The 27,840-nt window shown below is 36.1% G+C and overlaps 1 protein-coding gene and 1 long non-coding RNA gene across 7 annotated transcripts; one reads left to right on the top strand and one right to left on the bottom strand.

The window, feature by feature from the left end:
* The first annotated feature begins 222 nt into the window (after positions 1–222).
* Positions 223–4,684, top strand: LOC129439678 (uncharacterized). The gene is made up of 2 exons (XR_008642882.2): positions 223–1,123; positions 3,672–4,684. It is a non-coding gene; the product is annotated as an uncharacterized lncRNA (long non-coding RNA).
* Positions 3,686–27,806, bottom strand: rnft2 (ring finger protein, transmembrane 2). 6 transcript variants are annotated; one of them, XM_073860663.1, is made up of 12 exons: positions 27,513–27,806; positions 26,429–26,497; positions 24,880–25,253; positions 24,476–24,598; positions 23,406–23,482; positions 22,129–22,229; positions 21,649–21,802; positions 9,994–10,143; positions 9,068–9,133; positions 6,767–6,868; positions 6,477–6,631; positions 3,686–3,999 (listed from the first exon to the last, which is right to left on the bottom strand). In XM_073860663.1, exons 1-11 carry the CDS (start codon positions 27,608–27,610, stop codon positions 6,497–6,499), a joined length of 1,449 nt encoding a protein of 482 aa, XP_073716764.1. In that variant the 5' UTR covers positions 27,611–27,806; the 3' UTR covers positions 3,686–3,999; positions 6,477–6,496. The 6 variants fall into 6 exon arrangements, 5 of the variants coding, with proteins under 5 accessions (XP_073716764.1, XP_073716763.1, XP_073716766.1 ...); XR_012365345.1 differs by lacking the exon at positions 3,686–3,999 and adding an exon at positions 5,193–5,644 and having other exon boundaries at positions 6,118–6,631; XM_073860662.1 differs by lacking the exon at positions 3,686–3,999 and having other exon boundaries at positions 5,193–6,631.
* Between the last annotated feature and the right edge of the window lie 34 nt (positions 27,807–27,840).

Here is a 27,840-nt window from a genome sequence, read left to right as displayed (position 1 = left end):
CAAGACAATAGCTGTGTTAGAAAGACTAGTAAACTACCTACAAAGCTTTACTTGGACAGTATATGTGCGTTTTAAGCCACACGAGCACTTAAACAGCTGCACGCTTCTACAACGGAATATGTTTATAATACACAATGCATATTTTTTTATAATCTATAAATGCAGTAAAAGTCGTTTTAGATAAAAGCGTCTGTCAAATGAATACATTTAAAAATATATTCAAATGCATATAAGACAAAATATCCCAAATTACACATAAGGCGTTTTTTATTTCTTTTATATTTATTAAATATTTATATTCTGCTCTACTTTTGTTATGTTCTGTAAACCCAAAATGCATAGAAATGTATATACGAAAACATAGTTTGAAACAAAAATGCATACGACAAAATACCCCAAATATCAATTAATTTGTCTAATTTTAGAGACAGACAAGTTTATAATGTTTATCTTACATCTATTAAAATATTATAGAATTAAAATCTTTATTTATTTTAATACATCCAATGTAACACCATTTAAATTCTAGATGCTTACATAAGACTGTCACACAATTCATATCAGAAATGTGTGCGAATTGCACGACCACCCCTCGTCTCAACCAAGACAAAAGCTCTCGATCAGAGAGAAGAGGACATTGAAGAGTTAACCATTACCGCTCTCTTAGGGGAGATGGTGATGTAAACCCTAAACCATGTGACACTTTAATAAATAATACAGCCGACAGAAACAAACACACACTGTTCCATCGACAGGCGAACAAAACACGATTCTCTGCAACTAAACCGAGATTTCAGCATCAAGAGAAGAGCAGATTATAGAGGATGTGCTGTCTGCCGGTGGAGCAGACTCTGAGCGCGCTCCGAGACTCCGTGTGCGCGCACGGATGCGCTCCGCTGCCCTTTGCGCAGCGACTGCGCCGGATCGGAGACCAGTTGCAGAAGAGATGGACTGCAAACGATAAAAGCATCGACGATGAAAAACGAAGCGGTGGGCAAAACATCATCAGACGCTTACAGATAGTGTGCACGGTCATACAGGTGACCCTTCTCGTGTTTTTAGTCAAAAAGCGACATCTGTAGGTGAGACGATGCTCTCCTGATCTAAAGATAAGCTGCAACAGGTAAGAACGAGCTGACAGGTAAATAACATCACATTAGAGAGATTGCATGAAAGGGTGGTGAATTATTATAGAAAACTTATTTTCAAAATGTATAATGATTTGCCAAATATAAACGTATGACAAATAAAAACTGAATTTTATTAAATATGCACAATAAAAAAAAATACGTTTTAGTTAAATGTGATTAGCAAACCAGTTGTTAGTAATTTGCAACTTTTTGTTAAAATGTTGTTGTGTTTTATAATATTTTCAAAATGCATTTACCAGCCATATTATTATTAATATACCATTTAAGCAAAATGCCACTTCATAACATTTTTTAAAATTATTTTATAATTATTTTTCATTTGAAAGATACCAACAACTACTAATGTAGTATGTAAGGATGGCATAATCAAAAAATGAACGTTAGTAAATTGGCTTTTATTTTGTAAGTTAAAGGTGCAATTTGTTCCAAAAATTTATGCCTGTACTGTAATAGTATGCACTCTTAAAATAAAGATGCTTCACAATGCCACAGAATAACCAAAAAATGAACGTTAGTAAATTGGCTTTTATTTTGTAAGTTTGGTAAAGTTGCAATTGTAAACTTTTTTTAAATTGTAATAAATGCCTGTACTGTAGAAGGACTCACATGCACTCTTAAAAATAAAGATGCTTAACAATGCTACAGAAGAACAAAACAATGAATGTTGGTAAATTGGCTTTTATTTTGTAAGTTTGGTAAAGTTGCAAATTGTGACTTTTTTAAATTGTAATAAATGCCTGACTGTAGTGGGACACACATGCACTCTTAAAAATAAAGATGCTTCACAATGCTACAGATTAATAAAAAAATGAATGTTGGTAAATTGGCTTTTATTTTGTAAGTTTGGTAAAGTTGCAAATTGTAACTTTTTAAAAATTGTAATAAATGCCTGACTGTAGTGGGACTCGCATGCACTCTTAAAAATAAAGATACTTCACAATGCCATAGAATAACAAAAAAAAAAAATTTTTTTGGTAAATTGGCTTTAATTTTGTAAATTTGGTAAAGGTGCAAATTGTTAAAGTATTGCAAAATTTTAATTCAAATCTGTACTGCAGTAGGACTCACATGCAATCTTAAAGATAAAGATGCTTCACAATGCCATAGAACAAAAAAAAGAATGTTGGTAAATTGGCTTTTATTTTGTAAGTTTGGTAAAGTTGCAAATTGTAACTTTTTAAAAATGTTAATAAATGCCTGACTGTAGTGGGACTCACATGCACTCTTAAAAATAAAGATACTTCACAATGCCATAGAAGAACAAAAAAATGAATTTTGGTAAATTGGCTTTTATTTTGTAAATTTGGTAAAGGTGCAAATTGTTAAAGTATTGCAAAATTTTAATTCAAATCTGTACTGCAGTAGGACTCGCATGCAATCTTAAAAATAAAGATGCTTCACAATGCCATAGAACAAAAAAAGAATGTTGGTAAATAGGCTTTTATTTTGTACGTTTGGTCAAGTTGCAAATTGTAACTTTTTAAAAATTTTAATAAATGCCTGACTGTAGTGGGACTCACATGCAATTTAAAAAATAAAGATACTTCACAATGCCATAGAATAACAAAAAAAAAGAATTTTGGTAAATTGGCTTTTATTTTGTAAATTTGGTAAAGGTGCAAATTGTTAAAGTATTGCAAAATTTTAATTCAAGCCTGTACTGTAGTAGGACTCACATGCAATCTTAAAAATAAAGATGCTTCACAATGCCATAGAACAAAAAAAGAATTTTGGTAAATTGGCTTTTATTTTGTAAGTTTGGTCAAGTTGCAAATTGTAACTTTTTTAAAATTGTAATAAATGCCTGTACTGTAGTGGGACTCACATGCACTCTTAAAAATAAAGATACTTCACAATGCCATAGAAGAACAGAAAAATGAATGTTGGTAAATTGGCTTTTATTTTGTAAATTTGGTAAAGGTGCAAATTGTTAAAGTATTGCAAAATTTTAATTCAAGCCTGTACTGCAGTAGGACTTACATGCAATCTTAAAAATAAAGATGCTTCACAATGCCATAGAACAAAAAAAAGAATGTTGGTAAATTGGCTTTTATTTTGTAGGTTTGGTAAAGTTGCAAATTGTGACTTTTTTTTAAATTGTTATAAATGCCTGACTGTAGTGGGACTCACATGCAATCTAAAAAATAAAGATACTTCACAATGCCATAGAATAACAAAAAAAAAGAATGTTGGTAAATTGGCTTTTATTTTATAAGTTTAGTAAAGTTGCAAATTGTTACCAAAATTTTAATTCATGCCTACACTGCAGTGGGACTCACATGCACTCTTAAAAATAAATATGCTTCTCGATGCCATTGAAGAACAATTTTGAGCTGTATGGCTCCAACAATAACTAACTGGTTCTTCGAGGAACCAAAAATGACCTTAAAGCACCTTTATTTTGAAGATACCAACTAGTATTCATACTTGTGCATTTACACTGCAACCTGACTGTACAGTGCATAAAAATGTACGTGCATCTACTAACGTCTATAAAATTCCCAATTTTTCCTGCTTTAGATGAATCTTCAGATTCTCCTGGGATGACCTGCTCCAGATTCAACAGAGTGGAACAGGTGTCCATCAGGTCTGCACCGTAGAAACTTGCCATGGAATCAGTGGGTCGATGTTTTCTCATCCATCTTTTTGCAGTAGTGTTGTAATGAAAACGTGCAAACTCCAGACACGCCTGTGCTGTACATTACGAGCGCCGATCGCATATAACACACAAGCATCACTCCATCCTGTAGTCTTCTTGCAACCACATCTAGATCTTGAAACCAGCCGATGTCATTGTTTGGTAAAACTCTTGAGGTCAGTGCAGTCAAACTCAACGTCTCTCGGGACACTTTTAAAAATAAAGGCTGATGTCATTATCCCTTGGCATTTTCGAGGAAATGTTTTTTGTCACTACGGCAATAGGAGCCTCGACTCAACTTTGATGATTTTTTACCACAGCTGAGAGTTTGTTGTGATGTTACGAATTATCAGTAGAGGTGCTTTGAGTGTGCAATAGTTTGCATTAAAATATCAAACTAAAAAAAGAGGAGAGCTACCAAAACTGTTACCAAATCCTCTTCTCTACAAAATGCACTGTAACATTTAGCTATAAGCTACTGTAAGTAACTATGCCATTCAATATCCGAGCTGTGATTTTGTTTCTTTGATGTTTTATGGAGATATTTATTACTTATCGTCTTTACATTTCACTGTACTATTCTGAATGGAAGACATATTTATACTGTAAAAGTGTATTTTGAAATGGATGTTTACAAATGAAGACAAATCCTTTTTTTAAACGTTTTTATAAAAGGGCTTTTGGCTTGATTGTTTGTGACAGTGTTAATCTAGAAAATTAATACGAATGAGATTTCATGCGAAATGTGAATCAAAGGGCATGCTACTAACGTTTACATAAGCTACGATCCTTTTATAGTTTATGTTACTATCATGTGTTTTAAACATGTTTTACCTCTGCTATTTTGATATTGTGAATTTTGTCACTTATGAAAATAAAAAAGGCTTTAAATATATATACACCCAGAGAAAATGTGAAGTTTATGCATGTGCGTAGTTTATATTCTGATATCTTGAGTTGAGCTGGTGTAAAAAATTGTAAGATGATATTAGCCATGGCACTTATATAGTCATGTGCCAAGTCTACACATCTTAAAGGAAAACACCACCATTTCTTATATTTTACCATGTTCTTACCTCAACCCAGATAAATCAACACATACCTATTTTTTTTCAATCCGTGCACTTTTAATCTTTGTACAGCGTGTCTTAAATGTGTTAGCATTTAGCCTAGCCCCATTCATTCCTATGGCTCCAAACAAAAGTTTTATTTTGTGTGACCATGTAACTACTCATGTAACAGTCTATAAATAGGGAAAACATGGAAGTGTTCAGTGGCTTCTAAATTCATCCCTTTTTGGATCCTAAGGAATGAATGAGGCTAGGCTAAATGCTAACACATTCACAACACACTGTACAAAGATTAAAAATGCACGCATTGAAAAAAGATATGTATGTATTAATTATCAAAATATCATCATTTATCACAATCCTTTCATAATATTTGTTTTTCCTACTATGGAAGTCAATGGTTACTGTCAACTGTGTGTTTACCATCTTTTATCAAAATATGAAGAGTTTCGTTGCAAAACGAGATAACTCGGTTTTTAAAAATTTTCAGAAATCTCGTTTTGGTTGTGCATTCCAATTAATATCAATTCAACTGCAGTTGGTTTGTTTTGATTTAAACCTTCATAACTTAAAAAATACAGCTAAGTAGCACCATAAAACAAAATAACAACATGATAACATAATAATAAACATGTCTTGACAAAAAATGTTAAAAACGGAGTTATCTCGTTTTGCAACGAAACTTCATATCTTCATTTATCACAATACTTTCATAATATTTGTTTTCCTACTATGGAAGTCAATGGGTACAGCAGCTGTGTGCATACCATCATTTATCAAAATATCTTCATCATTTATTACAATCCTTTCATAATATTTGTTTTTCCTACTATGGAAGTCAATGGTTACTGTCAACTGTGTGTTTACCATCTTTATCAAAATATCTTCATTTATCACAATACTTTCATAATATTTGTTTTTCCTACTATGGAAGTCAATGGTTACTGTCAACTGTGTGCTTATCATCATTTATCAAAATTTCTTCATCATTTATTACAATCCTTTCATAATATTTGTTTTTCCTACTATGGAAGTCAATGGTTACTGTCAACTGTGTGCTTATCATCATTTATCAAAATTTCTTCATCATTTATTACAATCCTTTCATAATATTTGTTTTTCCTACTATGGAAGTCAATGGTTACTGTCAACTGTGTGTTTACCATCTTTATCAAAATATCTTCATTTATCACAATACTTTCATAATATTTGTTTTCCTACTATGGAAGTCAATGGGCGCTGTCAACTGTGTGCTTACCATCATTTATCACAATACTTTCATAATATTTGTTTTCCTACTATGGAATTTAATGGGTACCATCAACAGTGTGCTTACCATCATTTATCAAAATATCTTCATTTATCACAATACTTTCATAATATTTGTTTTCCTACTATGGAAGTCAATGGGTACTGTCAACTGTGTGCTTACCATCATTTCTCAAAAATATCTTCTTTTGTGTTCATTATAAAAGAGAAATTCATACAAGTTCAGAACAACATGAGGATAAGAAAATGATGACAGAAATTTTTATTTTAAGGTGAACTATCCCTTAAACATTAATGGGAATATTGAAATATATTAGGCATGGTTAACATGTTTAAAATAGATCACACCATCTTTGTCATCCGACTGGTCAGTAGATTTGAAAGTGGGCAGATGTGGTCCCATCCTTCCAGTTACGAAGCGTTTCCACCACTGCCGACCGACAAAGTGGACACGTTCTCTCACGGTCGAACCACAGACATAAGCACTCTTCACAGAACACGTGCTACAGAAGAAAAAGCACACATTTATGATGTGGTGGTGGTTAAAGAATTGGTCTGGTAACCAAAAGCATGTGAGTTCAAGTCTACTACAAAACAAAACAGAAATGTTCGGAAATCCTGGTTTAAAAGTTTCTTACCTGACAATGCAGGGCAACTGGCTCTTTGAATTCGGCTTGGCAGATTGCACACACATCCCCTGCCTCATTGCACTGCTGAGCACTGGCTCTCGTACCATAACTCTGTAAAATGCACAACACAATGTATGACTCTTACTGTCTCAATGCACATCACATTTGTGACCCTGCACCACAAAACCAGTTATCAGTTAGTCAATAAGTCGCACGGGTATATTTGTAGCAATAGCCAACAATAAATTGTATGGGTCAAAGTTGTCCATTTTGCTTTATCCCAAAAATCATTAGGATATTGGAAAGATCAAGTAAAGATCATGTTCCATGAAGATATGTGTTGCAAAGGACTTCATTTGGACTTTTTAAAGATGTAAAATAAATCTTTGGTGTCCCCAGAGTACGTATGTGAAGGTTTAGCTCAAAATACCATATAGATAATTTATTTTAACATGTTTAAATTTAAACTTTGGAGGTGTGAGCAAAAATCTGCCATTTTAGGTGTGTCCTTTTAAAGCAACACTAAAGAGTTTTTGCTCTTTGCTACCCCTACAGGTTAGAAGCGGAATTGTCTATTACCACTGTCGTAAATAATTTAGCCTACTGCAGCATAGCTGGCTTTGATTGGATTGTAGGTCCGCCGTAAAGCAAGTTTTTGTAGTTTCCTCGATCTACAGGACCGTGACCCGACGGTCGGAAACTTCTTTAGTGCGGTTTTGGCCGATAGAGGGCTGCCAAGCCGCCCTGTTTCGAGTGGATGAACGACTGAAACTTTTTGGAAACGTTATTTTAAGGTAAAAAAACTCTTTGGTGTTGCTTTAAATGCAAATGAGCTGATCTCTGCACTAAATGGCAGTGCTGTGGTTGGGTAGTGCAGATTAGAGGATGGATACCCGAACCGAACCCGACGGGACCCGGCGGGACCCGACGGGCCGGGCCGGGTTCGGATAGATATTTAGAAATTATGTTCGGGTTCGGGTCGGGCTCGGCGCAATAAGGAATTGAACATTTGAATTTTAAAACAGCTTATTATAATATGAAGGTAGCCAATGAGCCTGTTTAGAGCAATTTCATCTTAAAACGAAACACGCGCGTTCACATCACCTTCTTATTCATCTAATGTTTAATAGCAGGTTGCGACTTGCGAAACAACTTCATAAGTGCATACTGCCGCCTACTGTAACGGTGGCACAGCATGAGAGAGTATACGGGTCGGGACTCCCGTTTCTCTGTGGATATGTTGTATTAGAGGTAAAAATGATCTAAATAATGTTCGGTTTTTCGCACAAACTGATCTTTTCGTGTCTTAGGATATCGATGTGTCGTCACGAGCCGCAGGGTTTAATTTGGATTTGTCTGTGCATGTTTTTTCTCTCTATCGGATTTTGTTACCATCCACTTCCATTATACAACTGACAGACTGAAATGGTTGGAGTTAAAAATCTACATTTGTGTTCTACTGAAGAAACATAGTCACCTACCTCTTGGATGGTCTGGGGGTAAGCTGATAAACTTAAAAGTTTTATTTTAAGATGAACTATCGCCATCCGTCTTCATGTGTGCGGAAATGTGTTTATGTTGCTGTGACAATGCAATTATTAACTGTTTCGGGCTCGGACATAAATATCTTAATGCCTGTCGGGTTACGGTCGGGTTCGGTTACTGCCCGTTCGGACGCGGGCCGGGCTCGGACAGAAAAATGCGGCCCGATCCGCACTCTAGTGCAACTTTTTTCACATTTTCTAGGTTGATAGAAGCACTGGGGACTCAATTATGGCACTTAAACATGGAAAAGTCAGATTTTCATGATATGTCCACTTTAAAGGCCTTTTTTTCAATATTTAGATTTTTTTTGCACCCTCAGATACCAGATTTTCAAATGTTAAAGCTCAGCCAAATATTGCCCTTATTCTAACAACCCATACATCAATGGAAAGCTTATTTATTCAGATGATGTATTAATCTCAATTTAAAAAACTGACCCTTGTGACTGGTTTTGTGATCCAGGGTCACATTTACAAAACATTGAATTTGCCTCTCCATTATTATTTTTTCAATAATATTATTAGTGCACTAGTGAATTTTAATATCTACAAAACTACATCTACTAATAAATAAAGGAATTACATCTGAAACCAGGTATTCTTGCAAAAAATATATCTTCTAATAAAAAATTCCACTGTTCTAAAATACAGAAAATAACAATGCAGAATGAATAGTCGTGTCTTAACTTTTGATGTCTTTTGTCTTTGTTTATTTACATATAATGCTAAACATCTCATATATGTCCACACAGATTACTTTACTCACCTGTGAGCTGCAGAGAATAACACATGCTTTTCGAATGCCAGATATTCTTCCACAAAGATCAAACGACTGAAACAAAACACAATAATTAACATTTTGATGATGCCAAAGAATCTGTTAAAATTTTCTATGATATCTACATAGAATGTATGTAGCTTTATTAAGTGCAAAAATTATCCAGAAATATTTTACATGTCCATTTACAACCCTAGGATTTGCCATTAAAATGAAATGTTCTATTTTTGCCCTTTTTGGAGGGGTCATGAATAATAATGTTGAGCTCTTCTCTGATTGGCTGTTTCTCAGAGCAGCTCCTTTCAGTAGCTCTCTGTGTGTGTAAACAGACCTTATGTTTGAGCCTGTATCAGACGAAGATACGGAATTTGAATAAAAATCTATTTTTTGGAGATTATTAATGGACTTTTCTGAGTGGTAAGTTTGTGTTTTTTTAAGTATAGACCTGCAAAAACATCAATAGTAGAAATTAAACGTAAACACATGTAACTTCAGTCACATCTTGTTTTTAGCATTGTAACAACTATGTAATTAATTTAATGTTGGGGCGTACATCTCGCCTGTAACGTCACAGTTGGCGTTATGTTGAGATTGGCCTGTTTTCCAGCTGCTTTTGCATGCACGAGGTTTACACGAGGAGGAAACAATCGTATTTGAGGCTCACGTTATGTCATTACCATGTACAGAACTCTAATTATTTATCTATGCCAAAGTAAATACAGTTTTACATTCTACAGCACCTTTAAATGCACATCCATATCTTAAGACCATTTTGTAAGCAAATAATCTGCATAATCATCTCTGAAGGAGATGAAAATTCTTCCTGTAATTATTCTCAAACTTTTAAAAAAAGTAGTTTTTTAAAGCAAAGAAATATAAAATTGATAAAAGAGAGACTACATCAGATAAACTACCTTGCACAAACTATAGATGATAATCAGCATCGCCCCGAGGAAGTAACTGCTGGAAGGATCTTCGCCCATGATGTACTTGTACCACAGCTGGATGGGGACCAAAGCTCTGAAGAGCTGACTTAGCTCCTCTATCAACAGATAAAACTTTCCCTGTAGAGTCACAAACAGATGCAAATCTATGACCACCAGACATCATACATCTACAGACTGATCAAAAGACATAGAAGGGTTTAAATTACACGAAGTGTTTCCTTCTTGCTGACTGTACTTTATGGTAGAGTAAGATAAACTGTATTTTAGTTTACAGATAATAAAAACTAAATTGTGACAGTTATGATGATTAATTGTCTGTTTTATTGCTTTGACGTTTGTGTATTTTTTCTCATACATTTTTTGTGTGTTCATTAAATCATTTTCACATATTGTTTTAATTATTTAAATTAAATCTTTTGCGAGGTTTACCTGACAGTAAATATGAATACACATAACACATTTAAAAGTAATTATTTATTGAATACATCTTTCAAAAATGGGAAATTCTTCATAAGAAATAAACACAATAAAGTGTCTGAAAAATAACTGAAAATAAAAATGCATTTAAAATAAACTGACTATACCAGAACAGGCCATATATAGTAGCCAATCTTACTTAGGTCATATTAGTACTGAACCACATGTCTTTACTGGCTGCAATAAAAAAAACAATTCCTTACAGATCAATAAGAATACCATCCTTCACTTCCCTAAATTTGGAATTGCTGTTTTGGAAATTCTGGCAGTTTGTACTGCTTATCAAAGTTTTGCAGCATTTCTTTAAATGCTGTTTTTTCCACTCTACTGAACGCGTTACACTGTTAGTTAAGGAGCGCCGTCTGATACAGTCTTGTTTATACACACGCTGCAGCTCCCCCTTGTGTTTTTAAAGAGATGTGCAATCATTGCGGTGATCTGAAATCATCACGATGAGGTCAAACAATTGCGATGAGGCGATTATTTAATAATTGTGACAGCCCTAATAGAAACTAGCTCTAAAATTCATGTTTATTGCATTTAAGCAGTTTATTAAAAACTCAAAACAATCTCGGTGAAGAAATTAATGGCGCTATGATAGTCACTATGAAATACACAGATTTATGTTGATTAAAGGTGCAGTGTGTAATTTTTAGAAGGATATCTTGACAGAAATGCAATATAATATACAAAACTACATTATCATGGGCGTATAAAGACCTTTTTATAATGAATCGTTATGTTTTCATTACCTTAGAATGAGATGTTTTTATCTACACTCTAAAAAACGATTCGTTGGCTGAACAACCATAACTTATGAAAGTAATTGGATTAAACACAAAAAACTTAGTATTTATAACTTTTCAACCTCTACTTACCATATTTAGTATGTGTAACACAAAAATGTAAGTTACCAGGTGAACTTAAATGTATCCAAAAATAAATTGAAAAAACATAAGTAATGCTAACTACTATAACAATTGCATCAAAATTAAGTAAATCTAGCATAACATTTTAAGTAACTATAGAGCCACGTGATTTCCCATGATGCCTTTCCAGCCAAAAATGTTGACATCTGTCGTAGCCATTTTGTGAAGCACAAGCCCTGTAAAAAATCCAACTTCAAAATGTTCTTTTAACAAAAAAACAAAGTTTTTCTTGTTGAAGGGCATCAGTTCATTAATTTGTGTTCACTGAATGAAATAAGCATAATCATCCTGCTAACAAATATAATTTGTTGACTGGAGTTTTAAGTTTTTTTACAATTTGTTTACCCAACTTGCCAAATTGAGTAATCTGAACAAGCAATTTAAAAAAAAACAATGGTCTGAATAGTTCCCAGCATGCATTGCGACATGTTCACTTCTTTGGTTAATATTTACTAAAAAAGATGACTGATTTAATGTTTGCTGGGTTTATTTATGTTGATATGTTGTTAATGTTAGTTATATGTTGTATTTAGAGTTATTTTGAAAAAATTATGTTTGTTCATTGTTACCATGATTGAGAAGTGTGTGCTCAGTGTAGAGGGCAACACAATGAGTTAGCGCGCATCATAGTTTCCTCACAGCAAAAAGGTCTCTGATTCAAGCAAGAGCTAAGTCAGACAAAGACTTTGTTCAGGAGACCTTTCTGTGTACACTAAATTATGTATACCTTTCTGTGTATACTCAATTGCTCCAACTTCACTCTAAAATATGTGTTGGATTTACTTAAAAAGTGTGATGCAAAAATGGTGCATATATATTTTAAGTAATCCCAACTTGGAATAATTTTACTTGGGATGAACAAGAAAATATGTGTTATATGAACTTAAATATTTGAGTTCATCATCATTCTTTACTTAAAAATTTAAGTAAATAAAATACAAGTTTTCTTGTAAATTTTAAGTAAAACTATCAAAGTTGGGAATACTTAAAAAGTGTGATGCAAAAATGGTGCATATATATTTTAAGTAAATCCAGCACATCATTTTTTAGAGTGTACATGCACAAGGGTCCCCTTACATGGAAGTCGCCATTTTGTGCCACCAGGTTTCTACAGAAGCCCTTAACGGACAAACATTTTTGTCTCTGACGATGGATGTTTTTCCGATGGCAGCTACTGTAACTTCTCTATGCGTTTTAAAAGCGAGGGGTGAGCAGTGGGCTGAGTCGTTGGTTGTAAAAATGCAGTCGAATGGCAGTCAAAATACTCAGTTACGTAAAATTCTTGTAAGTAATCCAGCGCTGACAGCCAATCTTTTAAAAATATCTGTACAAAAAGAACGATATTGAAGCACAGGATGACAGCACTGAAACAAACCACATTTCCTTCCTCGAGCTGAACTGGAACCAATTCTCCGCTCCATCTCATCTGTTGTTTCATTAACTGTGAACATCTCACCCTCAAGCTTTAAAGATGCTGTGGCAAGGGGGGACATCTTTCTACCGAAAAATGGCCACGGTCCAACACTCTGTGCTCTCCTGGCAATTACACTGCACAGCTAACAAAACTGGCAGGAACACGCTACACCTGCTACCAAAATAAAATGTAACTACCCAAAAGCTAATCATAACATTATAAAAGTAGCGGGTGGCTGCAGAACTCATCTGATTACAGTGTCAAAGAGCAACTTTCATAGCTTTCGTTCTAAGCTACGTCAGCCTTTAGTGCGACACAAAGAAGCTACATCAATTCCATTATGTTAAAATGCATAGCTTATAGCTGTAAAGCGGAAATGTATTGATTTTGTCTGTTCACCTGCAATATAAACAGTGTTAGATGGTGCTCGCCAATGCCCTGGGGCCATAAACAGGTTGTGCTAACGTCATAATCTCTCATGCATTCATTGAAGGAGAGAACCCAGCTATATCAAGAACCGAACTATCAGTAATTACCTAACTACAACAAACTAAAACACCAACAACATTGTGGTAGCAGTTTTTGCATGGGCAAATACCCCAGACAAATGTAAAAAAAATCTAGATTCATATTTCAGTCATTTTGACTCAAATATCTGCCATAACTATTCAATGGGCTATACATAGAATTCAGAAACGCTTGATATTAGTGACACCGGTGGCTGTTAAGTGAACTACAGCCAGCAACTTACGGTACATTCACACAGAGCGAAAGCGTTAACGCTTTTCATTTACTTTTAATGGGTGAAGTCTGAATTGTGGATCCGTTAACGTCACGTCACTGCCATTGCTCGCAGCAGAAGTTGAACATTTCTCAACTTTTCAAGCGCCAATCAGATCGCCTTATGCAAATAACCTAGTGCGAGCCAGCGAATTACGTTTATGCAAGACCTGACCATGTGTTGCGGCCACTTTGATTGGCTGTTGGCCACGCTTAAGACAAGCATTCCGTCAAGCGTTAACGTCTTCACCCTTCACCGTTACTGCTCAGATTTAGGCACATATTTCATAGGGCTATAGATAGAATTTAGAAATAGCGACACCAGTGGCGGTTAAATTAATTACAACCAGCAACATACTGCTCATGCTTTATCTAGAAGTATAGTTCCGTTTTTACGCATACTTGAGGTTCTGCGTACATTGCGCATGACGCAAATATCATCATCAGAATGGTACGCGCACACGGTACATGCACCACGTACCAGTCAAATAGATTATGCTTTGCAAGGCTGTGCGTTTGATCGTGCATGTACGGTCATGTATATGGTAAAGAAAAACTATACTCCTTTAAAAAAAACACTTTGGAAAAGGGAGTCGAGCCAAGTACCAAAACACAATTGTAGCTTATCAGCACTAAGGTGCGTGTCTACTAACCGACATCTTTGCCTGGGTTGCTTATGTGTGGGGCGGGTCTATTAAAAGAAGGTCCAGATTCTATTGGGGTAGGGGCGTGTTTGTTTTGGTGATTTCGAATATCAACATTAGCTTTAAAAGATCATGCACCCCACCTTTAAAGGCGCTCTAAGCGAATCTGTGCGACGTCACTTTTTGTTGATGTTTGAACTGTTTTCAAACAAACAGAGTGTAGCTAACTCCTCCCCCTCCCTCTCTCTTCCGTGCTTTCATGAACGCGCCCAACCCCAACCCCCAAATCCTTCTTGTCGTTTATTGGCTGGAACACTTTGTTATGTTTCGTGGTGCTAGGTTTGGCCACCGTGTTGTTATTGCCGTTTGTAGAGCCTGGGCTGTCTACAGAGATCGCGTTTTTTTACAGGTTGATCAGCGGTCAGGTAGCAAGCAGATAGTGAGGAGATGTTTGATGTATGTAACAAAAAATGTTTTATAGTCTAAAACGCGTGAATTCGCTTAGAGCACCTTTAAGGCAACTAAGGTTAGTATACACTCACCTGTGCTTGCTAACTAACTAAAGGGCCGTTTACATTATGGATGCTAACGATAACGTTTTAAAAATCAGTATAAATTAAGGAGAATAGTGGAGTTCACAACACAGCTAATCACGATATGGATGAACGATATCGTTGGGGTCAGTTGGGAGTGATTTTTTTTCAGCTGATCAACGAAAAAACATACTGCCAAATACATTGGATTGCTGAATGTTGTTTTAGCTATTGTTGATTGCAGTGCAGGTTTTAATGTCCAAAATGTAATGTATACATGTTGATGTAACGCTTTAAGAAGTATCAGAAAGCCGGCAAGATATATGTTTTCCGTGCCAACGACAAGCACAACTATTTAAAGCATCAAGTTTTGCAGATATTGGAGAAAAGATTACGCTATTGAAACTGTAAAGCAAAAGCAGGTCATCTACATCCATTTTTGTAACTGTAACACTTAATGTGGGTGCTAATAATCATTATAGTAACATCATAGTATGAAAGTTCGTAAAGTTTTGATTAACATCATAAGTGAGATACAGTCAGAAAAGCTAGTCAAGGTATTTCTTCACCTGTTTATAAAGTACTTGCTTTTGGTACAAAAGGTGCTCTCTGTAAAAGTTTATTGATATTATTTACAAATGACTTCCTCTCTGAGTCAATACTGGGTCACATCTAGACAATCATCTTGTGAAACTCCAACTAAATTAGTCTAAAGTTATAATCACCCACATCAGATGCTGACTGCCTGATGCTGGCCACAGCACAAGATGCATAATGACTTGTTGGACTCCACCTGACAGCGATTAATCACCCTGTTGGGTAGCTTGCTAGCTGACTGACAGAGATCTGTAACCTCCATACGCAAGCAATTCATCTTAGCCAGAATCCCTGCGGTCTGGTGCTTGCTCACACCTAGCCATTAGAAAACTGGAGCTGGAATCCATCCAGCTATTAAAACAACATCATGGGGGAGCAGCGCATTTCCTCTTAGTACTAACAACTGTGTGAGTGACTTTGAAAAAATAATGAAGAAAATAATTATCCAACACTTGAGGAGGTCCTCGGGTGTGAAACTGTTGTCGTTGGCGCGTTTAGCAAACGTTTTTATAGGCATAGCGCTGCTTTGCTGGTTTGAAATCGGCCCTTGTTGTTTATAGATCATATTTTTACTATCGTTTCCCGTCCATTAAATGCTGCCTTCAAAGACATTTAAAAGATTATCGCAAATCACATTGTTACAATTAGTAATGAAAAATTGAGTTTTCTTTACAGTCTGACTTTCCCATTATTTTTAGTGGGAGCTCAGGAAGGATCAAATACATTAAGCTTAATTTATTTATCAAATCTAGACTTGGGGGCTTCATTTGACTGTGATGCCACTACAAAGTGTTTTGTCTTGGTCAAAAACTAAAAAAATTACATTTATGCGTTTGGTAAATGCTTTTATCCAGAGCAACTAACAGTTGTGTTGGTCTATAATTGCTATCTGGAGATAAAAACAATTAATAAAAACAACAGACAATAATCTGGGGCCTCGTTTATAAAATGTTGGGTATAAACGTCCTAAATTTGATCTTATGATAATTTCTCTAAAACGAATACATATGCGCGTCATAGAACGAATGTACAAACACAAAAAACATACGTACGCTTCACTTTCAGATGTGAAATCTATAAATCGCAAATGATCTGAGTTTCAGATCTTCACTATTAAAGGGCAGCTACTATACGTCAGTCTTAGTACACGATGTAACTACAGAAGAGTCAAGTTTTAAATAGGAAAAATATAGAAACTCTTTGTTTATTTTTTAGCGCGATGCTAATGGTCTAATCACAATCAATGGATTATGCTAAGATATGCTAAAATTGGTACTGCCAGACGCAGAGATTAAGTGAATGGATTCCAAAACGGTAAAAAAACAAATGTTTAACTCTAGGGTTGCTGAAAAATTAGAATATTTTCAAAAAAAGTGGAGTGTCCCTTTAAACAATGCCTAATTTTCCAAAACCTGCAGCAATCGGACAAGAAAGGGTGCATACGTCTTCTCAGACCCTGACGAGGTGTGATGCACTTTTCAATGTCAAAAAAAACATTTTAGAAATATGAACGTTGACGTACAATCAAATCTGTGCATATGCACGCTTTATAGACGGTTTCAGCAGTAACAACATAAACAAATGGCTTTCGTAGAACAAAGGTAACTTCTGGTAAACTTCCGCAAAGAATCAATAACAACAGCATACTTGTATGCAGGGTTCACACCAGACGCGGCAAGCGCGAGTGATTTACATGTTAAGTCAATGCAAAGTCGCAATTAGGAAACGCGCGAGTTGAAAAATCGGAACTTCTGCGGAATTCTGCGCCGCATTAACCAATCAGGACCTTGCTGTAGTAGTGACGTAATTATAGGAAGCGAGCGGAGTGGCGTAGTCTCAGCAGAGTCGCAGAAGCCCCTCCCATGACGCGAATTTCCTCGTGAATGTCTTGAATGACTAGAATTTCACAAGCGGCTTTCATGTGCGAATGAGGTGAGTGAACTTAAATGTTCAAACGACCAACTACGCGCGAATAGCGCGTTTTTGCCGCCTCTACCGCGGTTTTTAGGAATATGAAACTTTTGTTATTTTCAAGGTATTTGTTCCAGAGTTCACTTTAGCCATTAACTAGCCAGATCATTAAACAGAGACCAGATGTTAAGTTACGTCCAGACGCGTATGGATGTACTTTCAAATTTTTGCAGAGGTGCGCGCCAGACTACGGCGTAAAACCTATGCTGGACCATAAATTGCGTTAAGAAATGTTCAGTTAAGAAACTGAATTATGGGTATCGTATCATCTGTAGTAATTAATTATTAAATGTTCGAATAGCTGTATCGGCACTGAAATTGTCTATTGGTAGATCCCTACCGTATTTTTCAGACTATAAGCCGCGTTTTTTCATAACTTGGCTGGTGCTGCGTCTTATAGTCAGGTGTGCCTTGTAAGTCAGTATGAATTAATTTTGACATTTACGAGGCAAGAGACATCATTACCGTCACAAGCCGCAAGAGTCCGCTATATGCTGCTCCTGTATTTATGTAATTCAATGGATTCAGTGATGCGGAATGACGAGTCTGCGAACTTCATGCTAGTTGGCTTGTTCGGTTAATTTAGCCTATTCAACCTACCAGGTAAGTTCTGTATGCTATGATTTATCGTTTAAATAACTGATAATATTACTTTAACGTACAGACATCTATTTAGCCTGCTGTTTTGTCTGCTATTGTTTAATTGAATAACTTGCCTTTCCAGATTAAATGTCTGTTCTTCAGCTTGGATTTTGTGAAATAATTTTCTAAATAAACACAACGTATAGTCCACTGCAACTTACATATGTTATTTCGTCTTAATGACGTGGCGAATACTCCGGAAAATATATTAATATATAATTCCAGTGATCCTTTTTCATCAGTCTGTTACCTGGGATCAAACCCAATGACCTTTGCACAGATAATGCAATGCTCTACCGATTGAACAAAAATCATTTGATCATATTTCACATCGACTATGGCTTTTTAGGAGGACTATAATGCAATGCAAACCCTAAATGCACTGTAACTAGGTCTGTGAGTATATCAAAACACTTTATCAAAACCAAATAATATCTCAATCTAATAAATAATTTACTATTCTACTCAATTTTTATTTTTTAGGTTTTATAACATAGCTATTGGTCCTAGTACAACCCACTGAATGTCCTTTAATGTATGTGCACTGAATTGTTATGGACAGTGTGATTTCATACAGACATGCACAGGCTTGTTGTTGTTGCGATTATGCAAGTGGTTACACAGTCACATACGGACGCACGTGCATGTGTTGTGATTCTGTAGTTGTGGTGATGCTGGGCAAGGAAAATCAGCGGAAAGCTTGACACATTGACCATGACATCATTCCCTGAGAGTGTGCCACCTGGGCACGGTACACGAGGTGGAAAGTGCACGCTTGTGTGCGTGTTTGGCTTTGGTGGGGCGGGTGAGGAGATGATTGGGGGTTGAAGATAATAGCTGGATGTGTAATGTGGAGAGAAACGGCGGTGAGTTCCTGGAACAGATCTTCAGAGCAACAGAAACCGTGTGCAAGTTTTGATATCCTGGCAGATAGAGAACAAAGTGTGCGTTTGATTTTAAACGAATGCTTGGAGCGGGCTGTGCATATTTAATTCAGCCAGGTATCAAAAAAGTGCAATGCGTTTACAAACCAGTTTACAGTAATACACTAACTAATACAATTTGATTGTGTATATGTGTGCATGTATGTGTGCGAGTCCCACAGAGAGATGACCTCATTCCAGTCCCAGTGGGCCAATGAGCTCACACGCTCCCTTCCAAGCAGCCAATCATGTAGGCAGGGTGACACTGCTCATTATTAGGTTTACTTGCCAGTTGTACCCAGTTTAAACTGGTGCTTGGCTTTGGTACCTTTGTTGTTCGGTAGCACAGTTGGAACAGCACTGCGTCAGCAACACAAAAGGTCATGGGTTCAATACAAGGGAATGCACAAACTGATAAAATGTATAGCTTGAAAGTCACTTTGGATAATAGTGTATGTTTAATGCATTAATGTAAAGTGTCTTATCACACTTTATTTTTAAAATGTAAAGAATACAGAGAGCAAAGGCTGGGAGATCTGTATACATTCATCAGGCCACTATCACACACACACCTTTGTAACATATTAGCAGATTTGGGGACAGATTTACTAACAGCTTGCACAAATGCTTCTTTTGATAAAAAAAAACTAATTGTAAGATTTGATAGATATGAAGTGAAAAATTAGCACTGAAAAGGCATGGACACGGTTGTTTTTGCGACTGACCTTAACTCTTTCCCCGCCATTGATGAGTTATCATATGCATGGAAAAAACATGTCCCTGATGTATTTTTATGTTAATCTGTAATACTGCGATTATCCACTAGATGGCTAATTTATAAAAAAAACTGAAGCAAAAAATTATTTACTGATTTGAAACTCTGTATGTTTTGATAATTGTTCTGAATCTGATCTCTATCAAAATTCCTTCACAAAAAATACAATTATTTCAGCTTTTTGCTAAAAAAATATTTTTTAAGAAAAATACCCATATTTAAGAGTTTATAAGCAGAGAAAAAATATTGTTAGGATGAAACATTTTTCCCCATTTTGTTTGTTTCAAAGCAGAGGGTCTGTTCTTTCATTTGATATATTTGTTTGTTTATATATTTTTAGAAGAGAATTTTCCTGAAAGGCATTTTGTGAAACTTTTGTGAAAGTCACAAAAAATGCTGGTGGGAAACTTAAAAAACAAAGGTTGGTGGGAAATAAGTTGATGTAGAGGTTGACCGATTCATCTGCTTTGCCGATTAATCGGTAGGGCTGGGTATCGATTCAGATGTTCCAGATCGATTCGATTTCGATTCACAGGCTACCAAATCAATTCGATTTCGATTCTTAGGTCGATTTTTATACTCGATTCTCGATTCAACAGAAGTTTACAAGTGGGTAATTAATAAAAAGAAATTAAAAGCCACAACACTATCGTCGTCATCTTGCTTGCGAAATCTAAAATGCTTCCATACCTCTGACTTTTTATGTGAAGGTTGCATCAACGTCGACGAAGCACCTGAAACCGCCATTTTAAGCATTGAATGAATGAACGACAGGCTTGCCTCTCGCTCCTTGGTAACATCGCGCAAGGCAAAAAAAGAGGGTGACATCTAGTGGAGAAGACTAGTAATTAGATTAACGTTAATCTTACGTTTAATGTTTGCGGAAATAAATATGAAAAAAATCTATTTGTGGCCTTTAAGAATCGATTTTTGAATCGCCCATGTAAAAAAAAAACTGATTAATCAGGGATTTTTTTTTTGCCCAGCCCTATTAATCGGCATCGATAGTTCGTTGATGGAACAATCGGCTATCTGCAAAAATCCATGCCAATAGCAATTTCAAATAGCATTGGTTGCTGGGGTTATATGGAGTGAATATAGCTAAGAAGGGTCCACTATCATCGTATATTGCAAGAACACCTTGTCTTGGTTTAGTACTGTATTTTTATTACTTAATAAATATCAGCACTGTTTCACTTTAATTATGTTATGTTTGTTTTTTATGCAGCATCCATCGGTAATAATGAGTTATCGTCAAGAATGGACAAAGTTATCGTATCTCTAAAATCCACTAGACCTCTAGACTTTAGTAAATGTTTCCCTTTCACAAACAAAATTATGAGGAGAATATGTAAATAATTCATGCAACGCAATTTACTAAGGTTTGCAGCCGTGAATTTATTGATATTTGCGGCAATATTTAACGCCTTAAAAACCCTACGCTAATTTGCGCTGCTCTCGGTAGATTGTGTTGGTCATTATGGACACAAGATTTTTCAGCTGACGGACGGAGACCGTGGCACTTGGCACTTTTTTTTAGCTGAGCGCTTTGGTTTCTATGATACTTCTGTTTTGTTTATCAGTCGTTGAATGGTGCACCAGTTGTTGTGATGTTTGTCCTGCCCCGACTGAGAAGTGACATTGAAGAGCTGAGCTTTCAAGTTTTCAAACCCCCCTCCCAGGTGCTGCACGTCCATTGGAAACAATTGAAAACATACGTATATGCTTTGGTGTACACGCTACCTTAACATGCGCATTGTCACTAAATAACCTCCCAAAATGTCCCCTCCCACCGGTGCTCTTTTGAAATTGCACTTTCATGATAATTTGTCCTGTTTAGTAAATGAGTGGAATAAAGCTACCGGGATGATTAATCGGTTAATAGTTGAGCATTATCGATTAGTAATGCAAAGCAGCAACATGATAAATTGTCTTACCCTTGACTTGAAAGCGAGAATCATTTTAGGCAGAAACAGTATCAGGCATTTGAGCTCGATGGTGAAATATTTCAGCACAAAATCTGTTATTCCAACAGCCCAGATCAGGTCAAAGAAATTAAAGCTGTTGATGTTCGGCTTGGCAAAAATAAGGCTGAAGGGGAAAAGTGATAATATTCATTCATATAGTATTATTTCCTCAGAATATAGAGAGATCATAAGAAAATAAACTGAAAATTAGAATAAAAGTCGAAGCAACTTAAAAGTTGAAAAATGAAAAATAATGAAGAACTAAATACTCACAAATGCTGATATACACAAACAAAAAATGAGACATCAGTCTGAAAATGACAACATATGGGGTAAATAAACGAATGTGGTTCACATATATAAAGAAAAAAATAGATGTCATTGGTATGATTAAGATAACATAAAAATAATGAATGTTTGATGCATGTGAGCTTATGAATGTCAATGTACCTCTTGTGAAGTTGTTCAGGGCTGAAAGTGTAGTACAGATACGCAATGTTGCCAGCAAGAAAGATCATAATCCAGAAAGTTGTAAACACAGACCTCTCCTCCTGGAAAACACATCCAAACACAATGGGACACAAGATTAATGTATCAAACACTTATCTATGGTATTCTTCACTTAGACAATAGACAATTACCTGTTATTGGAGCTTGATCTGGTAATTTTCTTTTATTGGTACATAAAATGTATCTGTCCATTTTGCACGAGTTCTCAGTTTTCTGATACATTGGTAGTGTTGGGCAATGGTCACATAACATGCAGATTAAACAAATAAAATATATAATTTTATTTGTTAGTAATAGTGATGCACCGATGTATCGGCCGCTGTTATTTATCGGCCGATTTTTGATAAATTTGTAACCATCGTCCATCGGCATTTCGGCAATTGCACGAGAAAGGCCGATACAGATTGTTTATTAATTAACTGCATAAAGAAATCCATTATATGTAAAAAAAAAAAAAGAGTTAATGTTGTTAATAAAATAAATGCTGAATAGCAAAAACCACCTTTGAAGGTTTTCATGCTGTCTTATTATATTTGTTTTAGCTTAATTTGTGCCTCTCTTATTATGTTGTTCAGTTGAATGTTAATAATTAGATCAAATCCATGTTCAGTAAAAATAATTTGATGCAGAAATAAACTAGCTAATAGACCAACTGTATTGTATACAAGTGTTTAATATCGGTATCGGCCAGAAGTTGTCTTTTTAAATCGGCCCAAAAGAATCCTATCGGTGCATCCCTAGTTAGTAAGTGTTTTATTTTTTTATTACCCCTGCAATTCCCACGCAAACTACGAGGGGTTTACAAACCACTGCCATAACAGATCCAACTTATGGTTTTAAAAATGTTTTAATAAATGTTGAAATTAACATTAAGATTAAAATTGATGTAGAAGTATACACAATTGTTAGTTACTCTAGTAAAACGTTGATGTGAAGTGCTACCGGTATTTTAGTGTGACATTGATCATTATAACAATGTTCTTGAATTTCTTTTTGCAATGCAATAAAGACAACAGGCACTGCAGTAGTGACATCTGGTATCTCCTCTCGGTTTAATAAACATTTTTCCATAAATTATTTAATAAACTGAAATGTCCTTTAATTTACTCACTTGTCTTTCTCACTGTCTACTATTAAAAAAAAAGGTAACTTTAAAACTTGATTTACAAATGATAGAAAAAAGCACAACCTCTAGGTGTAAAACTGCAAATTCTTACCCGCAGCGCAACCTGGTGCTTCAGGGTCGAGTTAGCAAACGCAAATGTGCTGATCATTCCAATGCAAATGGCAATCCCTGAAATACATTGAAAATCACTTTACCACACCTTGCAATTTATGCATTACTTTTCTTCATTTAAAAGATGCTTTTATCCATAGCAACTTACAAATGAGAGAGCATCTTACTGACAAAAATCTACTAAAAAGATTATGTTGTGTAAATGGTATTATTTAAGTAAGATATAATGTAAAGGCAGCAGGTTGTTATCGCAGAAATAAGCCCAGACAGTGTGATCACTATTGTGGGTCTTTTATCACACTGAAGGGGCTAATTTCATGATAACAACCTACTGTCTGTACATTATCCTGCTTATTACACAGCTCATTTTCCTCATAAGTAAGGTGAGGAACATGAAATATTGATTTGAAATATTTTATTTGCTCATTTTTAACGAATGCAGACCTTCCGCAAAGAAAACGTGTTTATTTTTGATAAGACAAGACTTTTAAATGTCACAAACACACTATTTAGTTTAATCATTTGTAAATATAAACTGTACCTGCCCAAATGATTTGGAGCATGTGAATACCATGTGTTAGTTTCAGGCGGTTTTCATCTAGGAATAACCTACCTTGGAATGTCGCAACTGGCCAATCAGAATCAAGCATTGTAGTGTAATAGCTGTATAATAACCTTCATGCCAGGGATAAACCCGGCCGTTGGGTTAAATTACCCAGAAAACATTTATATTGACACAACAATGGGTTAAAACAACCCAACATAGGTCAAATTACAACCTAACAGCTTGAGTTCATCCCTTTTTGACCCAACACTGGGTTGAAAATAACCCAGTTTTTTAGAAAAATATAGAAATATTTAGCAGTGATATTGGATCAGTTTGCCCGGCTCCCTTATAATCAAACACCATTCGGCTTTGAATGTTGCAAGATTGCATGTCTGTAGGCTTGATTTTATGCAAGGTGTAGCTGAAATAGCCAAAAACTCATTAATCAGAAGGGACTGTCCACATATTTTTGGTCATGTAGTGTGCAATTTTGTAGACGTTACCAAGCTTGTGCTGGAAGCAGACTTTAGTGAGGAGAATGAGGATGAATGGAAATCCTCTCTGAAGCCACGTGACCACAGATTTAAGTTCAGAGAAAGCAGGGGCAGGGGTGGAGGTATCATCTCCTAACAGGACATCATCAAACAAGTAGTTATAAGAGAGATGTTTCAAAACTTAGATTTAATGTTTGACTGAGATAAATGTTTTTTGTTATTATTACCATGACATATAATTTGGTTTCTCATAGCCACTGTTAGAAAGTTAGATACGCATTAAAGCCATTTTTTGTTAATGTTATTAATGAGGCATGCAAACATGAAACAAAATAAATCTGTAAATCAACAAAATATACTGAGGTTAATAAAAAAATAAAAATAAAAACTCAAAAATTTTAATCACTTCTCACCCCCATCGTCTCTACTCCCATGCCTCTCAGAAGAGGTGGCCACATGCAGGAGTGATGAGCGATGCTGGCCGGAGTGATGATGATGGTGATGATGATGATGGTGCTGAGGAGGCCTAGGAAGATAAGGTGGGTTTTCGGTCCGGTGAGAACTTTCATCTCTGGATGAAGATGCCATCTGGATAAAGACATCTGGGGGAGAGCCAAGAACAATCCCAGCAGCCTGGAAGGGAGTTGAAGACACGTTTCCAGCAGAGACTCCTACCAGTCCAGAGAAGAGCTGCTGATGAGGGGACGTTGGAGAGTTTGGCTTTAAACAGTCAAACACCCCTCCTTCATCGAGACTACTCTCAGAACCGAGAGTTTGACTCCTGTTCCTGCATAAGCAAACGAGAGCACAAAAAATCAAGTCAAGCTATTGTCAAACTAATCACTGACATCTTAATCCAAGATTAATGCTAATATAAGTCTTTTTTTAGGAAGTCACCTCACTGCACCACCATATTTACAAGACTTGTCATACACTGCACATGCCCACAGTCTCTCCGCCATAGGATGTCATTCTTTAAAGGTTAACTATTGGCTCTCTTTACTGGAAGGCGGAATTAGAGCGGCCCTATTGACCGTTGCAATATATAAACATAGATATGTATAATAAAGGCTACATGTGTTACAGTGGAGTCTCTAATGTCATCACCTGGCGGCCATCTTACCACAGGGAGCTCGCTCACTAGTAGCATTGTGTTTTAAAGGTGCATGTACTATTAAATGACCATAACTTGCTCAATTTCCTATAGATTTTCAAATGATTTGGTTTTTTGCAAACCTTATTAATGTGGCTATAAATCTGGATGCTTTAACATGTTTCATGAATTTTTTGTATAAGTATACAGTGTCTTAGGTACATCTTTGATGTTTATAAAAATCAGTAAAAAAATGATGCAAGTTATGGTCATTTAAAAGTACATGCACCATTAAAACACAATGCTACGAGTGAGCGAGGGCCCTGTGGTAAGATGGCCGCCAAATGCGGACGTTCCACTCAATTGGCCAGCAGCGCGGGTGAGACATCTAGCCTTTATTATACATATCTATGCATATAAATACCAGTGACGCATCATGTAAATGAGACGACCATCTCAGACCAGTGTAAATTTCCATGTTGTTCTGGACTGTTTTATCCTGGTTAGGTGTTAATCTATCTGTTTAGCAGAAAACCCTAGCACAGTGAGTCTTGCTTGTAAGTAAGCCAATTCAAAATCTTAAATGCTGGTCATTTCAGCTGGGCATGAAATCCTAAGATTTCTACCCAGAAGTCAGGAACCCCGTTCATACAGAACCACAGTGTTGCACATAAGTGGTCAACCGCAACTGATATGTTTTTTTTTTTTTTGGAGGGGATCTGATATGCTTCGAGGTCAATAAAGATGCCTAGATTGGAAGATAAGGTAGTTAAAATGATCTCTTATGTCAAACCTTTAATATGAATATCTATAATATCTATATATCTATTTCTATCTATCTATCTATCTATCTATAATTAAAATGAAACCTTTCTGGAGGCATGCCCTCTGTGTTGCTGCTGTGACGTCTTTGCATGGCACCCACTTTATCTCCAAAACTGTAAATAAAAAACAGACAGTCAGCAAAGATCAAACACTTGCATGTGTGTCCTTGTTCATTGCAAGTTTTATAAATGAAAAAAATATTTTGTGAAACGCTGACATCTTCTTGAAATAATTTAACGCCTGACATCAAGCATTTCAATCTTATGCATATGACAAATGAACTTGAAGCTTTACCAAAAATAAATACAATAAAATTCAGTAGGAATCATGTCATTAAAGTTTAACGTTTTGAAAATAATGCTTTACATCTACTCAGAGGTGCACATCATAATAAAACATGAATGAACCGCTACTTCATTGAGAGAGAGCATTTCACGAGCACGAAAACCCCTCAGATGTCTTTAAAATGAGCTATATTGTCTTACCTTACCTCATGGCCTAAAACACGTAACAAAAATATAACATTTTATAGATGTTTATCCTCAAATGTATTCAACAAACACCAGCAACGGTATGATAATAAACTGACTGAGCGCAGACCGGAAGCAACCCGGGCTGTTTCCGGAAGTGCACGCGCACGACAACCAATCACGACGCGCCGTTACCCCGCATTTCCGCGTACAGAGAGCTGTTGTTGTTCTTTATTTCTGCAAAAAATACACTTTGCACACTTTAACAGTCTAAACATTAATCTCGCAAGCGTGAGTATCGTATTAAATTAACACCGCGCACATTTCTCGATCGGTTTAATCGGTCGATAATCACAGGTCGGGTTTATGTTACTGCAGCCGCATCTGTCAGTTAGACGTCTTAAATTTGTTTATAACCAGTTATCGTGCATTGTATGCATAAATGTTGCTAAAACGTATTCAATCTGTCCGAAAATCGTACGCAACCGATCCGTTTTGTCGGCCTATGGTGCATTACCGCAGTCCGTAACGGCTCGTTTTAATTGATAATTGTCAGACTGTGAGTGATAGCGGTGCGCGTGATGTTTTGCTAAGCGGATCAAGTGGATCTCTTGATCTGAGATCACCTGTGCTAATTATTTAGTTTGATCACATCTACCTGGATCTCGTGCACATCCAGAAGAAAGCCTCCATGGTGTTGCGCCGGTTGCTACGCAAGCGTTGGGTTCTGGGGGTCGTATTCGGATTGTCTCTCATCTACTTCCTCACTAGCACCCTTAAGCAGGTACTGTCTGTGGTGGGGGGGGGTCTGTTCCTACATCATTGTTGATTCTAGAACAACCTTGGTATCAACCAATCAGATAGTAGGATTAGGTTCTTGTCAACCTATATGGAATGTTGCACTATGTGTGGTGGCATAGTGGGTAGGACTGTTGCCTCCCGGCTTAAAGGTTCCTGGTTCGAGTCCCAGCTTTGGCTATAACGTT

The sequence above is a fragment of the Misgurnus anguillicaudatus genome, chromosome 22 (genome assembly GCF_027580225.2).
Source record: "Misgurnus anguillicaudatus chromosome 22, ASM2758022v2, whole genome shotgun sequence".
NCBI lineage: Eukaryota > Metazoa > Chordata > Actinopteri > Cypriniformes > Cobitidae > Misgurnus > Misgurnus anguillicaudatus.
The sequence above is the reverse complement of the archived record's forward strand: the minus strand, read 5'-3'. Positions and strand labels throughout refer to the sequence as shown.